The sequence below is a fragment of the Vipera ursinii genome (assembly GCF_947247035.1).
Source record: "Vipera ursinii genome assembly, chromosome: 1".
Lineage (NCBI taxonomy): Eukaryota > Metazoa > Chordata > Lepidosauria > Squamata > Viperidae > Vipera > Vipera ursinii.
Window position 1 is genome coordinate 189246264 of NC_139512.1, and position 17045 is coordinate 189263308.

The 17045-nt window shown below is 41.9% G+C and overlaps 1 protein-coding gene and 1 long non-coding RNA gene across 5 annotated transcripts in view; one reads left to right on the forward strand and one right to left on the reverse strand.

Moving 5' to 3' along the window:
• Positions 1-17045, forward strand: part of POFUT2 (protein O-fucosyltransferase 2) — a 26214-nt gene continuing 9169 nt past the window's right edge. The window contains exons 1-8 of one of the 3 annotated variants that reach the window (XM_083348259.1): positions 1-69; positions 234-464; positions 4948-5198; positions 5662-5806; positions 7147-7254; positions 8599-8665; positions 9922-10047; positions 15127-15307. In XM_083348259.1, coding sequence (XP_083204385.1) covers positions 313-464; positions 4948-5198; positions 5662-5806; positions 7147-7254; positions 8599-8665; positions 9922-10047; positions 15127-15307 — 1030 coding nt within the window. In that variant the 5' untranslated portion in view covers positions 1-69; positions 234-312. Of the gene's footprint in view, positions 70-96; positions 465-4947; positions 5199-5661; positions 5807-7146; positions 7255-8598; positions 8666-9921; positions 10048-15126; positions 15308-17045 lie in introns of those variants that run through there. The other 2 variants (XM_083348260.1, XM_083348261.1) reach the window with 2 other exon arrangements.
• The window catches only part of LOC310631648, a 20129-nt gene continuing 19709 nt past the window's right edge, over positions 16626-17045 (reverse strand). For both annotated transcript variants that reach the window (XR_014490673.1, XR_014490674.1), the window contains one exon: positions 16626-16744. This is a non-coding gene — a long non-coding RNA (uncharacterized lncRNA). The remainder of the gene's footprint in view (positions 16745-17045) is intronic.

Sequence of the window (17045 nt, forward strand, 5' to 3'; positions counted from 1 at the left end):
AGAAGGGAACAAAACAGAAGTGGAAAGTCATCACCGTTCCTTAAGCACATTCTGCACCAGCTACTAAAGGTACCCTCCATTTCTCCCTTTATCACTGTCCCAGAAGAGAAGAACGCGAAGCTGTAAAATGGATTCCGTATTGTGGGTTAGGGTTGAAAAGTCCTGCACTCGAAAACGCCGACGAATGCCCATTTCTCCGTCAAGCACAACAGTCTCGTCTTGCAAATTTCAAGCCAGGTTTTGCATCGGACCTTCTCTGCCCGCCTCCAGTCCAACTGAGCCCGCCCCCTCTCTCTGTAGCAGAGGCCCCAGATGGCGCTGCGCGGGCGTTGCGGATTTCTCCGCCTGTCTCCCGTCCTCGTTCTTTTCATTCTCGCCACCGCCCAGGCGCCCTTCGAGGCCTTCCAGGCGGGCCACAGTGCCTCCTCCCTGCCCGCTGCTGCCGTGGCGGCGCCTTTTAGAAGGTGAGAGAAGCAGCGCAGGCGCCGGGCCCAATAAGCGCGTTTGCAGCCCGCCCGCACTTCCTTGACTGACGGGCCGAGGAGGCGGGGGGCCCGGGTCATCCCATGCGACTGAGGGGGTCCAACCCGCGTTCTTCGGCCGCTTCCTCTTTTGCAGGGAAGAAGCCCGAAGGAGACCTCCGAAAGGACCCCTGCGTCGGTTTGTGGGGATGCGAGAGCGCGGCCGAGCTTGGTCCGGCTTGTGGCTTCTTACCCTGGCTTTAATTCCTCAGGGTCTGATTCTGTTTCCCGGGTCAGCCTCTTTCTTCTCTGGTTCGTGACCACGTCCCCAATGCTGGAAACTTTAGCAGCCTTTTCAAAAGTCATCGTTGTTTCTGATTTGGACTCTTTTGTTTAATCTTGTTAATATATTGAGGAAGTTTTAAAGTAACACAATGAGATTCGCCTGCTTTCCATCTCCATCCCATCCCCACAATTGCCTCTTCCAATAATAGCTGGATTGGAGGTGTTTGTACCAGTAACAGCTAACTTAAAAGTATGTCCCAAGAAATACAGGAGTCCTCGACTTATGATCACAATTGAGTCCAAATTTTCTGTTGCTAAATGGGACATTTGTTAAGTGAATTTTGCCCCATTTTACAACTTTTCCTGCCACAGTTGTTAAATAAATCATTGCAGTTGTTAAGTTAGCAACATAGTAGTTGTAAATCTGGCTTCCCCATGGCCTTGGAACACTGCAACCATGGTAAATATGAGTCAGTTGCCAAGTATTTGCATTGTGATCATGTGACCATGGGGATGCTACAATGGTTGTAAGTGTGAAAAAGGGCCATAACTCACTTTTTCCAGTGCCGTTGAACTTTGAACAGTCAACAAATGAACTGTTGTAACTTGAGGACTACTTGTATTAACATAGTAACTCTTACCTATATAATATAGACATACAGAGCATATTTAAACAGTGGTTTAGATAGGATTACTGTTTATATGCAGTAACTTGTACATCTCTACTGAAACAAGTACTGCACATAAAAATAGCAAATCCCACACTAAGTTCATACTGCTGTTACCTGTTCGGGTAACAAAATGTCTTGAAGCAAATAACCACACTCAGGGAGCACCAAGAGCGCCACAGAGAGACTTAAATACTCATGAAAGCTAGGCTTATTGAGAGAATAAGATATCTAGTGGTTTTGAACTAAAACTTTGCTGCAAAGTTGTAATCAGAGGAACTAGCAGGATTTGAGGGGGTAGGGTGGGAAGAGAAAGAACAAGCTATTGGACTCATCCCTAGTCCAATCCCAAGGACAAGATACAAGGGCAATTTGGAAATAAGCCTCTGTTTGGTTATCAATGACAGACACTCGCAGAGCCTTGGTGGAGCAGTGGGCTAATGCCTCCTTAAGTAACACCAGCTGCCTGAAATTAGTGCAGGTTCGCATCCCACCAGGCTCAAGGTTGACTCAGCCTTCCATCCTTCTGAGGTAGGTAAAATGAGGACCCAGATTGTTGGGGGCAATAAGCTGACTTTGTAATAATGCCGCTTGGGGGCGGGGCAAAAGCCCTAATAAGCAGGCATATACATAGAATGAAGGCTATTACTAAGCACATTGATTTGTGCTTTAGATTGTAAGCTGCCCTAAGTCTTCGGAGAAGGGCGGGATATAAATGGGATTAAAAAAAACATACAGAACTTTTATTATACACATTAGAAAACTACAACATGACATTACTTTTTGATGGCACTTATTATGTCTTACAAGGTTTGAAATTCTTTAGTAGTTGCTTGGCGCAAGTCTGGGCTATATGGAAGTTATCAAAAACATCTCAGTGGAACTGCTTCAAAAGTTCTTGGGTGCATCAAGTGTTGTGCGGATGAGCATTATCGTGAACCAATGCCACACCGGAAGTCAGCATGCCCTGACACTTGTTATGGATGGCTCATCTGAGTTTTCATAACGTTTCACAGTAGACTTCTGAATTGATGGTTGAACCATGCTCCATGAACTTCACTAGCACTACTCCTTTGGCATCTTCACATTTTGTGGGATTTTCTATGGCACCACTTCCGGTTTGGTGATCATGATAATGTTCACCCGCACACTGCTAGACGTACCCAAGAACTTTTGAAGCATTTCCGTTGGGATGTTTTTGATCACCTCCCCAGCCAAGACTTGGCACCGAATAACTACTACTAAGGAATTTCAAACTTTGTAAGACGTTATGACAAGTGCCTCAATTTGAATGGCGATTATGTCAAAAAGTAATGTAATGTTGTAGTTTTTAATGTGTATAATAAAAGTTCTGTATCTGCAAGTGTCTGTCATTGATAACCAAACGGAGGTTTATTTCCCAATTGCCCTTGTATTAGCGAAGTGAAGTTTAGCAGGCCAAGCCAGGCTGCGGCCCCTGCGCTTTCAGCCTGCTAAACCTCACCTCACTAAATCGGACAGAACTTCAGCATCCAGCATAACCAGGCTGAAAGGGAGCCCATCCGTAAGCCAATCACCAAACTGGGTGGAGCCCTCCAATAAGCCAAAAACCAATGGGCGGTGCTCCCCTCTCCTTTCAGAGTGAGGCGTGTTCTGCTGCTGTGAAAGTAAATGAGCAAAACTTTTGCAGTGCAGCAGACCTGCGGTGTCAAGATGCCACGCATGGTAATTGAAACTCACTCAGCTGCTGCCTCAAAGCCATGTTTGTAGACCCTCTGAAAGAAAACAATCTGGAGAAGAACAAGCAATGAGAAAGAAAGCCTGTCCCTTGCGGGGTGGAAATAAATGAGGAGGTGGTAGTTTATTTATTTATTTAATCCCATTTATATCCCGCCCTTCTCCGAAGACTCAGGGCGGCTTACAAGGAAGGGGGTGGGGTTAGGATTGAATGCTGGGAAGGCGGGGAGAGAACTGAATCGCTGAGGATTTGAGACAGAAGTGGAAAGAAGTGCAGAGAGCTTGGGCCGTGCTGCAGGAAAAGGAGAGCAATCCCTGAATTAGACCCACTAATATTCTACTCAAGGGACTTGTAAAAGCTGAAACCACATTCACTGGTCACCTCGGACCAGATGGCTTTGGTGCGGTAGCAGTATCTTTTTTTTTAATCCTATTTATGTCCCGCCCTTCTCCGAAGACTCAGGGCGCTTACAATCTAAGAAGCACAAATCAATGTGCTTAGCAATAGCCTTCATTCTATGTATATGCCTGCTTATTAGGGCTTTCGCCCCCCCCCCCAAGCGGCATTATTACAAAGTCAGCTTATTGCCCCTAACAATCTGGGTCCTCATTTTACCTGCCTCGGAAGGATGGAAGGCTGAGTCAACCTTGAGCCTGGTGGGACTCAAACCTGCACTAATTGCAGGCAGCTGGTGTTACTTAAGGAGGCATTAGCCCACTGCTCCACCAAGGCTTTTCTACCTCATTTGTACCATGCAAAACTATAGTTCCTATGTGTCCCCCTTTCCTCCATGCCTCAGCCTCTACCTGCTACCGGTGCTGCCGCTGTGGAGCGAGTTGGGGCAGGGGTGGTGCCACGCTGCAGTCTGTGTGCACTGGGCCCCCACCATCCACCTCATCCTCCACCCACCACCCCATCCACGACGGCCCCAGGGAATTGCAGGGAGCCCTGTCCCCAAGAGGCAGCTGGGACTCCCCACCCTGTCCAAGCCCAGCCCCGAAGCTGCCCCATGAGGCCCAAGAAGGTTGGCAAGGCTCCTCCAATGGATCAGGCCCTGGGCCCGCCCTGGTTCCACCCCCTTTGCTGGAGACCCGTGGATCCCCTCCAGCTGTGCTTGGACTCCCCCAGGTGCCCCTCCAACGCAAGTGATGTCAAGCTGGCCACACCTCCCCCCACCTTGCAAACAATGCTGGGGCTTATTTTTGGAGCAGGGCTTATATTACGAGCATCCTGAAAAACCATGCTAGGGCTTATTTTCTGGTTGGGTGTTATTTTCAGGGAAACACAGTATATATCACTATATCAATACCACACCAATAATGTTGTTTAAACTTTTCTTAGGATTATTGAATAGTCACAAATAGTGAGTTTTTGAATACCTGAAAAGAAAATTGTTTTGATAACGATTAAGGACAAGGATAGGAGTCATAGACTTAATTAGCTTGCCTTAGTGCAAAATATCTCTATACCAAAGCACACACAGAGAATGACAATCCTTCCTGAGCATATACAAAAATTGTTTATTTGGAGCTTTCTTAGCACTAAGAAGAAAAAAAACATCAAAGCATAAAAAAAACAATGGTTTTTATATAACCATGGAGATTTATTTTTATATCATACAGTAGATGTTACATTAAGAGAAACCATCATAGAATGTCAAAGCAGCATGTCATTATATTTAACCAACTTTTTCCAAATGTCTGAATTCAGAATCCTTCCAAAAATGTAGCTGTTTAGCTTTTTCTCTGCTTTAAAATTGAAATGATTATAAATCATAGTTTAACAGTAGTTTATTTGTAATATTTCTTTTCTCTAGGTACCTTTTGTATGATGTTAATCCACCTGAAGGTTTCAATCTACGTAGAGATGTATACATACGAATTGCATCTCTTCTGAAGACTTTATTGAAGACTGAGGCATGGGTGTTGGTTCTTCCTCCTTGGGGACGTCTTTATCATTGGCAAACTCCTAAAATTCATCAAGTCCAAATTCCTTGGTCCAATTTTTTTGATGTTCCAAGCCTCAATAAAAACATACATGTTATCGAGTATGAACAATTTCTTGCAGGTAACATATGCTTTAGAAGAACCAGTATAATATGAAATCTTAGTGTAGTTTCATTTGGCTTTTTCTATGCATTAAGATAGGTGAGGTGTACTTTTAAGATACTATTTCAACATTTAAACTCTAATGCACATCTTTTAACTCTTTCAGTAAATCTTATGCATTCTCCATTTAAAACTTTTGGTATATATTTTCACTGTTGAAAAGCACAATGATTGCAAGCAAAGTTCATGAATTTAGTAGTTACAGGCTTGTTATTACATTTGTGGTGGGGAGAGAGAGAATACAATTTTATTAACTGTTCAAACACTTTATAATTTTCTTTCTGATCTAAGTTATTCACGTCTCCCCTTAAACATACATAGCTATACTCCATTTCATTGTACATCTAGTATTGTACATGTATTATGTGTAACAAGATATATGCTTATATTTGTGTACTGATTTATATTGAATTGTCACTCAGAGTCAGGTGGTCCTTTTATTGATAAGATATATGTCCTGCAAAACTATGCTGAAGGATGGAAAGAGGGGACATGGGAGGAGAAGATTGATGAGAGACCATGTATTGACCAGCATATGTATTCAACAGATAAAGATAAATATTACAGGTATACTAATCTTTATATTGTTATATTAACATAGTCTCTAGCTAAAAATTATTTCCAACCATGTTTTCTGGGGAGGAGGGAAGTATTTGGGGAAAAAGGGAGAAAAATGTTTCAAAATTGAAAATTGGCCTCTTGGGATAGGTATAGTGCAACTAAAGTCAAAATTCAAGTGATACTTAAAATCACTCTCCTTAGAAGACATATCAAGATGAAAGCATCATAACTGAGAAGATGAACTTCTAATTCCAAAATCTCAGCCAGCAGAGCCTAAAGCCACAGAACAAGTAGAGCAATGTGAAAGGATGGATGTGAGGATGTCTAGGCCAGACATGTCAAACTTGTGATGTCACGTGACATTGCACAACGTATTGGGACAGTTTTGCCATTGCTGGCAATGGGGTGGGTACGGCTTCTGCGTGACACGTCTGGCCCATGGGCCAGCAGTTTGACACCCTTGCTCTAGGCCAGACATGTCAAATTTGCGACATCACATAATGTCGCGCAACGTATCAGCTTTTTCGCCAATGCTGGCAAGGGGTGGGCGTGGCTTACTGATGATGCATCTGGCCCACAGGCCGGCAGTTTGATACCCCTGCTGTAGGCTACTAGGGTGTTAAAAGTCCTCATCTTATATTGATAGATAAATCATGGTAATTTAATTGTGAAACACGATTCTCTGTTATTTCGTGATAGGAAACGTGAAACCATTAGCCTTAAAACAGACTTAATACAGCTTTTAAAAATTCATTCCAAAAACTGAAAAAATAAAATTTCAGCCCAATTTACAGACACTCCTACTGAGCATCCATGTTCCACAAATTGCAGCCTTCTTTTTCTCTTATCACCTGGCCTACTCAACTTTGTCCATTTGGAAGCCAAAAGTTTTTTCTGCCATGATCATATCAGAAAGCAAAATGAAAGTGACACTAGTTATTTACTTAAATTTGACTTTTTAATAAACAATTTTCTTTACATAGCATCTTTCCTCAGTGTGGTCATCTTCTATCGAATTGCCTTAATGAGTTAGAAAAAAGGGGGGGAAATCCATGGGAAATGGGTAGCAGCAGTTTTATCTACAGAAAATCAGGGAATTGATGGACAGGGTAATATATGCAAAACCAAAAAGGAATATAAGAGAAATGTGGTTCATGTACTGTGTTTCCTAGAAATAGGAACCCACTTCTCCTCAGAGGATCCAAATTTGTACTGTTTTCAGAAAATGAATGGTAATTTTTAAATGAAAATAGACAATCAACTTACATTGAGCTATTATCAAGATTTATTTCAGGTTTATTACTACTTTGTATTCATGTATCTATTAACTCAACTTGTTTTTATAGGGGATGGTTCTGGGGTTATGAAGAAACTCGGGGCCTTAAGGTAGTTTGTTTATCTGTCCAAGGTTCTGCCTCTGTTGTAGCCCCTTTGCTTTTGAATTCATCCAGCAGGTGAGACTTCCTGAATTAATTTTTTTATTCCAGATATTTGCCGTATTATTTTAGCTTAGAAGAAGAAAGAAAGTAGGGAATTTTATGTTTTCCCTAATAAGCAGGCATATAAAGCCCTAATAAGCAGGCATATACATAGAATGAAGGCTACTGCTAAGCTTGTAAGCCGCCCTGAGTCTTCGGAGAAGGGCGGGATATAAATGGAATTAAAATAAATAAATAAAAAATATTTATTATCCCAGTTTACAACTACTTTGAAGGGAATATAAATCAAAAATTGGGGCTGAGGAGCATCTTTTGGATTTGTGAAACTTTCTTATAGTTATAACAGAGCTGGAAGGGACTCTGGAGGTCTTCTTGTCTAACCCCCTGCTCAGGCAGGAAACCCTATACTATTTCAGACAAGTGGTTGTCCAGTCTCTTCTTTAAGACCTCTGGTGTCGGAGCACCCACAACTTCTGGAGCACTTAAAAAGAATTTTGCAACAAAAGTTGACTCCCATTTGTAATTCCATTAACAATGAGAAAAAGTGTACTGTTAGAGTTTTAAATTGTACTTAATATCAGAAATAGTTTTTCCATACTGATAACTCTCCTGGCTGAAGGCAATGGGTGTTTGGAAATGTAGTATCATCTGGAGGGTTTCTGACCTAGGAAATACATTATGTTGAAGTAAGTGGTATTGCCATGTATATCATTCACTCAGGAATCATGAGTTCTGGATTTTGGACACATTCAGTAAGTTAGCCTATTTAAAGTATTTTATTTATTTATTTTTTATTTTAATCCCATTTATATCCCGCCCTTCTCCGAAGACTCAGGGCAGCTTACAAGCTTAGCAGTAGTAGTAACTTCATTCAAAACCTATTTTGCCCAGATAAAGATCATGGCGAGAGTTTTAGTAGTTTATAGGTGTATGCTGTCCTATTTCTTTAATCGGTTTTAAAATTTATATTTATTATAGTATACTTTTGTTGAAATCTTAAACAGTTAAGCAGGTTAGTTAATAAGTAATTAGAAAGTAGGTTCTGGTTAGTAGAAGGTGTAAATATTTCAAATTTATTGAAAGACTTTTATCAGTTTAAAGTTAAGTAAGTTAACTTTAAGTTTAAAGTTAAAGTTTAAAATAGCAATTCGGAATTCAATTTAGATGGGAGCGTAGGAAGTGACAGGTCTGTAGATTAGATTGGGAAGTTAAAAAAAGATTCCATCAAAGGAAAAGTAAATCCACTTTCATTCTGTTATTAAGAAAATGCCATGGATATATAGTCAATAGTTGTGGAGCTCACAGAGGACATCTATCTTAATGTATCTTTACCTTACTTAAGTTTTCTCTTTTTAATAGGTCAGTAATGTTAGACAGAGCTGAACATCTTCTTCATGATCATTATGGTGGCAAAGACTACTGGAATGTGAGAATAACATAATTTTATTTATATTATCTGCATAATAATGGAGTAGTCATTTTTAATACACAATCTGTTAAATATTATTTTTATTTATGAGGACCAACTACTCCCATTCTGTGATTAGCTATGCATTAGCCTTAACAGCTGCTTGCAACTGACCATATCTCAGTAGTAATCATTGGATTACTAATAAACATAAAATTTCAAAATTCAAAATGCACCCATCACTTTAAGGGATTCAAGGAATATCTATTAAAATGTAATTAAAATCCATTAGGAAAACATCTCTAGAATTCTGCATTCAGTACATCTTTCATTTGTGTCACAAGAGCCTGGTGGCATAGTGGTTAGAATGCAGTATTGTAGGCTAACTCTGCCCACAGCCTGGAGTTTGATCCTGGCAAACTCAAGGTTTATTCAGCCTTCCATCCTTCCACGGTTGGTAAAATGAAGACCTAGATTGTTGGGAGCAATAAACTGACAATGTAAATCAGAGTGCTGTAAAGTATTATGTGGTGGTATATAAGTCTAAGTCCCATTGCTATTGCTAATGCTATTGCTAATTAGAACTTTGTGTTGTATTAACAGAAGATACATACTACACCTGAATTTTCAGTTGAATTCCTTTAAGTATTCCCATAAAATTTGAAGTGTTTCCACTGAAAGGGGATCCTTTTTTTCCAGCAATTGTTAGAACTTCTAATTTGTCCAAACATGTCCCACTGCAAGAATGTTGTTTAAATTGTTCTTAGATTAATGTATTTATTTGTAATTGCTAATGTGATGAACTGCAATTTAACACAGGCATGGCCAACCCATGATCTAAGGGCCACATGGAGCCCTGGACAGGTAGTAATATGGCCCAGAAGATTGTAAACTTTGAACATTATTATATGGTTTATAGACAATAACTATATTATATACAATTCATGTGAGAGTGTGTGTGTGTGTGTGTGTGTGTGTGTGTGTATTATATACAACTATATTATATACAATAACTACAAATTTTATATGTATCTCAGGACAATTGCTGTTCACTCAGTGCGTCCCAGGCAAGCCAAAAGTTTGGTCCCCCATTATTTAACATGAAACCACTATTCTTTTTTTTTAACCAACAAACTAACACTCTATCAGCCTGACTGATAAAACAATTATTTCTTTCAGTTTCCTTTTCCTGTAATTTTATGTATTCTAGGAGACCTTTGTAATTATGCTGAAATACGTAAGCTAGTTCTCAATAACGTGTTTATGTCAAACAGACTCGTCGAAGTATGGTATTTGCCAAACACCTCCGTGTGGTGGGAGACACGTTTAGAGCTAAATATTTAAATTCTTCTGATGAAAAGGACAGAACATGGTACTCTGAAGATTGGAGAAATTTGAAGGTAATGTAAGTAATGTACAAATTGATTTTGAATTTAACAATATTGCAGGCTTTGTTTTATGTTCAGTGGTCACTAAAATTCAGGTAAATGGCTTAAACTGTAAGATATAGAAAATGAGCACTGGATTAATGTGTTATTGATGAAGAGTATACTAAATATTTCTTCTACTTGCTTCCAAATTTTCTCAGTATTGCTTATATTTCTATGGAAGTATCTCAGCCCTTTTCAGTCATATAATGAAGTAGACATTTTAAAAAACATAATTAAGTCAAACTTAATTTAAAAATCATAATAAAATTCTGTCAGGAATTATAGCTAAAAGGAGAAGAGGCTCATGGCTCGTTTCTATCCTGAATCACCTGCAACCTGAAAACTGACCCTTAGCAATTTAATAGCAGCAAAACTGACAGTGGGCAAAGATTCTTTACTTATTTCTTCAATAATGAAAAGGGAACAAGTCCAATGTTTTATTTATACCCTCAATGATCATATACCTTCTTTGATTTTTTGTTGACATATGGAGTTGGAATTTATGAGTAAGATATACTGTAAGTAATATCTGATGAAAAAATAACAATGATTCAACACTAATGTGTTACCGTGTTTCCCTGAAAATAAGACCCGGTCTTATATTTTTTTGCCACCAAAAGAGGCGTTAGGTCTTATTTTGGGTGGGATGTCTTATTTTTTTCACGTACAGGAGGCAGCGAGTGCGGGGGCTACCAGGAGTGAGAGTGGCCTCTGCCCACCCTGCCTGCTGGCCCTGCTCCAGCCAGAACACTTCTTGGCCACAGCGGGCACCATGCTGGGCACCAAGAGGCTGCCCGTGCTGCTACTGGCCTTGGGGGGGGGCTCTTTGCTCTCAGCCGCCCTTGCCTGTGTGTGGGAGTGGGTCTGGAGCATGACTCACTGTAGCGGCAGGATCGGCAATGTGGATAAAGCACCAACCCAAGGTCAGCCTGGACCCGCCTCTCGTTCCATCTCTGTGGAGGTGTTTCCAGTGCATTCTCGCCAGCCCCCACCATGCCTGTGGCACCAGGCCACTTTGTCACCAAGGGCCCCTCTTCCACAGCTTACCTTGTGACTGGAGCAGGCAGCGACCAGAGTTTGCATTCCACATTCAGTCACAGTGGCGCTGCCCAAGGGCTTGCCTGTCCTGACTACTGTACGCCCCGGCAACATGCCGCCTGCTTCCCCCCTCTTTTGTCTTGTGCTCTGGGGGAAGCAGGCCGTCTACCTCACCTGTGGCTGCTCTGCCGCCACCTCAACTTCTGCTCAGCCCACCACCAAACCCCGGATCTCCAGTACGATCTCTGGAGCATCCCCCCCCCCGCTGCTGGTCTGCTGCCACCAGAGGTGAGGCAAGGCAGGTGGTGGGCGGGTGGAACTGCCTCCCTCTGCCTTCCAGACTCCAGTCAAAGCGGGAGGAAGTGGAGGCTGCTGGGTAGCATCCAGGAAGGATCCGCATTCTGCATGAAGTAAACTTTAAAGAAGTCTGGCAGTGAAAATCCAGCAGCGGGTCTCATATATGGGGAATCTGCACCGCCTGCCTCCCCCTCTGCCTCTGTGCTTGGCCTACTAAGCCTCACTTCTAGCCGTGTGATTGATTGAGCGAAGTGAAGGCACAGGGGGAGGTGGGTGATGCAGATATGTGAGACTGGGGAGGTTTTGCCACTGCTGGATTTTTGCTACCAGATTATTTAACTTTCTTTAAAGTTTACTTGATGCAGAATGTGGATCTTTTCTGTTCAGCAATTTTAAAAAAAAGCTTTGGAGGAACCTTCCTGCGATTCTGTTCTGCTGCTGGTCCCGATTTTCCAAAGAGGCATCTCTGCAAGGGGATCTCCCTCCCTCCCTCTCACGGTGGCCTCCCCTCCCCAAAGTCATGCTTGCAAGCAAATGCCCCATTTCAGTTCACGAGCAACAGCAGCGCCTGGCACTCCTGCCACCTCCCTGAGCTTTCGTGCCATGCTGCCACCTCCCCTGCGCTTTCTGCCGTAAGAAGCACCACCGCCCAGCAGCCCTTGTTTCCCTCAAGCATTTCTTCGCTAACCTGTTTTCCATCTCCGTCACGTTTCTCCGTCTCCTTCGCATTGTGGGACTACCATTAAAACAAAAAAGTTCAATCAGACCCTTCCAACTTAGTGAGATTTTTTTTCACAAGTTGGAAGGTCTGATTGAACTTTTTTGTTTTTAAACCGGTAATCCCACAAACCAGTTTTCCTGCACGCGGCGGCAGAGAAACGTGACAGAGAAACACGAAGGAGACCAAGAAACATGACAGAGATTGAAATCAGGTTAGCAAAGAAATACTTGGGGGAAGCAAGGGCACCTGGGTGGTGGTGGGGCAAGCTCTCCAGCTCCAGGATGACAGAGAAATGAAATGGAGCTGGAAAGCAGGTGGCAAGGCAACCACCACCACCCCGAGGACACCAGGCACTGAAACGGACCCACCTCTCTCCAGCAGCTACCCAGGCCCGCCAGAGGGAAAGCCGGCATCTACTGAAATGTGGCGGCATTCCGGCTATGGCAGGAAAGGGGCAGCTGGCACGGGTGCTGCAGGCAGGACACCCACTGGCTTCAGCACCCTCCCCAACCCTCCGGGGCTCCACTTGCTGCTTTGGTGGCTCTCTGTGCAGAGCTGCAAAGGTGGCCAGGGGCCTAAACCGCCAGCCCAGTGACAATGCAGAGCTGCAGGCCTACAGAGCTGCCACCATTGAAACTGCGAACGGGGATCAGGTGGCGCAAGGCAGTGCCGCATGACCGAAACGACAGGTGAAGGTGGTGGCAGTGGCCGCCAGCGGGCAGATGATCTGCATGGCAGGGGTGACAGCTCCATCCCCCACCTGCCTCGCCTCAACTCGTGGCGGCAGCACCGGTGCAGTCTGGGATGGAGTGAGCAGGGTCTTAACTAGGGCTTATTTGGGGGGTAGGGCTTATATTAGGCCCACCCCCAAAATCAGGCTAGGGCTTATTTTGGGGGGAACACTGTATTTACCAAAACATCATTCCTATTGTAGACATGCACTCTCCCTGAAAGTGAATGGTACAATAAGCAGTATGTGATGAACAGTCAGGGCAACCTCAGGTACTTGGGTTTACACACATTGTCAACCCCCTTTTTTAGCCTGTTTGAGTTTTCCAACTGTAATGACCAAATGTTAGTGGCATGCTTTCATACCGTTTTGAGATGAAAAGTGTACCAAAATTGTTGCAGAAGGCCTAAAATACAGTTTTAAAATATACTCCTCCCTACCCCAGTGGTGGGGACAGAAAATCTCAGTCTCATGCAGCACCGTTGCCTACAAGTGGCCTTCAATCACTTAAAAAGCGTTAATTCCAGGCATCAAAGGTTGCCCACTCCTCCCACTCTTGTCCTAGGCTAAGTAAATGTAGGCTTTAATCTGTCTGCCTATGATAACCAAATAAACTTTTCTTCTTTTGAAACAGGATATAAATTGCTAGGCTGCTGTGTATTTCATTTAAATCTTTGATTAATCCTAGAAGTTCATGATACATGATTCCTTTTCCTTTGGATATTTATGCTCTTGTCAGAAAAATAGCTCTAGAAGGAATTCTACTGTTTGAAAGATAGTCCTTTATGTATTTACTTTGTTTATGAAAAACGAATCTGACTTAAGGACATGTTATCATGAAATATGAAAAACAGACTGCTATCAGTTCTGTGGCAATTATAATTGCAACAAGGAAAGTAGGGAGTATTTTATCTATTTAATAACATTTTAAACTTCTGAAATGAGCTTTATCCAATAATAGATGCTTAAAAATTATATTCTTGTTTTAAAATATTTATGGTAAGAGAGACATGCTTCTTCTGTCTGAGGAAAGGAAATTAGCTTGGCACAAGCAAGATTAAATAAAGGCAGCATTCAAAACTAGAAAGGAAAAGTGCCATAACTTTCTCATGTCTGTGCAGATTAAGTACCATATTTCTATTTTCCTCAGGAAAGTAATACAACTTTGTGAATATGTAAGTAGTCCTTTTTTAAGACTCTCTGTACCATATTTTGCAATGACCAAATTTCTCTAGATTTTTCATTTGGTTACCAATTAAGAAATTGAACAAAGATTAATCTGCAATGTTAGAATGCACCCTCACTCAAAAGACCATGGAATGCAAGACTAGGATTATCTATGGAAGCAGAAAAACATGCCCATACCTGATAGGTACTTGCAAGAAGGGTCCATATAAATGCTTACAGGAAATCAGATAGACAGCCTTGATTCAAAAGATATCACTCTGTTGATAAGAGCTTCTTAACTTTGAGTAATGTTGCACATACCACTGGATTCATAAAAAGAAATCTGTATGGCTTTCAGCTCTGGAAATACACACATATGCTGAAGGACTCATTCTTCTATCAAAGGCAATATATTTAGGCTTGTTACCATTGAAGACTGTATATGAAAAACAGCATATCTGAACACATCCCAACCACACCTAACTGATAAAAGTATAGCTGGGTAGAAGTGCATGCACTGCCGAAGAGTGGACACCAATATCACTTGCGGTTTCTTACTAACAACTGATTGTTTTTTGTTTTTTTTTTAATTCCATTTGTATCCCTCCCTTCTCCGAAGACTAAGGGTGGCTTACAAGCTTAGCAATAGCCTTCATTCTATGTATATGCCTGCTTATTAGGGCTTTCGCCCCCCCCCCCAAAGCGGCATTATTACAAAGTCAGCTTAATTGCCCCCAACAATCTGGGTCCTCATTTTACCTACCTCGGAAGGATGGAAGGCTGAGTCAACCTTGAGCCTGGTGGGATGCGAACCTGCACTAATTTCAGGCAGCTGGTGTTACTTAAGGAGGCATTAGCCCACTGCTCCACCAAGGCTCTTATTGTGACATTTTTACATTACCCTACTTCTCAACTGAAAGGGGTTTACATAATAATTTATGAATATAGAAAGCTTTATCAAATACACATTTACTAAATATATCAAATGTATCCTTAAGCAGTGTTACAGAAAATATGTTCATGAGTGGAGTTATATTCTTACTGAATCAATGCCATTTTATTTCAATTTCAGCATGTACTGGTTCTTATGTGCTAGGTAAAACTGGGCACAGCCATTGGTGGCCCATACCTTGGTGTTCATCTCAGACGAAAAGACTTCATCTGGGGTCACAGAAGTGATGTGCCCAGCATTCGGGGAGCAGTTAAGAAAATCCACAAACTCATGAAGTTGTACAAGCTGGAGAAGGTTTTTGTGGCTACTGATGCCATCGTGCAAGGTATGTATTTTTTCTCTAATTACAAAATATTTTTGATTCTGTTATAAACAGAATCTGTTCATTTAGCATTATACTAAACACATTAATCTGTGTCAAAGATAAAATCACTGCCGGATGAAATAATTTGCAAGACATATTTGAAAAGTTTTAGGTTGAATCCAAGTACAGGAGCACAAGAGACTACCATTCCTACTGGAATATTTTAAGTTGCCTCTCAGTGGGCAACAGCTGCCTCCACTGTCACTTCCTTACTTGAGTTAAACAGGGTAATGCAAGAAATAATTGTGTAAATTGCATTTTGTGTGCAGAATATATCTGCAGCCTCAAACACATGGTAATTTAGACCATGCAATTCATAGTAGTCTTGATATACAGTGAACTAGGAAGTCCTAAAGGGATCCATACTTGATTATTCATAAGTTATCACTACAGTGCTAACTCCTTCAGGATATTAATCATGCAGTTTCTGTTGTGTTTTGTTGCCGCTGTTGCAATTCAGCAAACTATTAAGGAAGACCTTAGTTTTATTTCCTTTGAGAACAAAACTACAGAGAAATGAATGATTTAATGAGACAATGATCTGCAATATTCTTTAGAGCAGGGGTCCACAACCCCTGGTCCATGAACCGGCACTGGGCTGTGGCATGCCAGCAACCAGGCTGTGCAAACAAGCAAAGTCCCATCCACAGGATGCTGGCAGAACACAAAACCACGTCCCTTCTGGTCCCCAGAATAATCTTTCTCCACAGAAACAAAGGGGGCCCGCTGCTTTAGAGCAGACATGTCAAATACAAGGCCCGGGGGCCGGATACGGCCCACAAAGTGGTTTCATGTGGCCCACGAAGCCATTCTGGAAACAGTGAGGGAATGGCCCCCACTGCCTTGGCCCTGGCCCAGAGACCCTCCTCCTGCCAGAGACCCTCAGATCTGTCCCACTCCTGCCCAGGACCCCATAGGCACCCTTGATGCGAACGATGTAGAGCTGGCCATGCCCACTCAGTAGGCCATACGCACTCTAGCCATGCCCACCCAGTAGGCCACGCCCACCCTGGCCATACCCACCTGAGGGCAACCTCAGTGCTGATGCGGCCCTCAATGAAATTGAGTTTGACCCCTGCTTTAGAGTTATCCAGTCTGTAACATTTAATCCACTTATAACTTTGTTTATATTGTACACTCTAAAACGTGATGTTGTAAAATCTGAAAAAGTGTAGAAATGGACAACAAAATTTAGCATGGTTTAGCAGTTCCCTTGTAATGAAAGATTCAAATGTTTACAACTTTTTATTGTAGAAAAGAGACCAGTAGGTAGAGTTCCATTGCATAATACTTGTATATAAAATTATACATGTCATGGATAAATGTAAAGAGAAAAATTTAAGTCCTGTGATAATATTAGTATCCAGAATCATCCAGGAAAGCTGAACATCAGAAGATCTAAGAAAGACAAAAGTAAATACTGTGAAATACATTGTTACCCACCTGGATCGATTTTAATAGGAAAAGAGAAAAAAATCATTCTAGGACTAGGCAGTAAAGTTAAGGCATTAGGAGCACAAGTAGTGTTCTCATCAAGTTTCAAGTTTCAAGTTTTATTTAATTTGTATACCGCCCTTCTCCTTGGTAGGGACTCAGGGCGGTTCACAGGGCATATATAAAAAGACAATACAAAAATTAAAAAAGATTAAACCCATGCCCAGTTAAAAACAGTAATACAAATCTAAAACAACAAATTAAA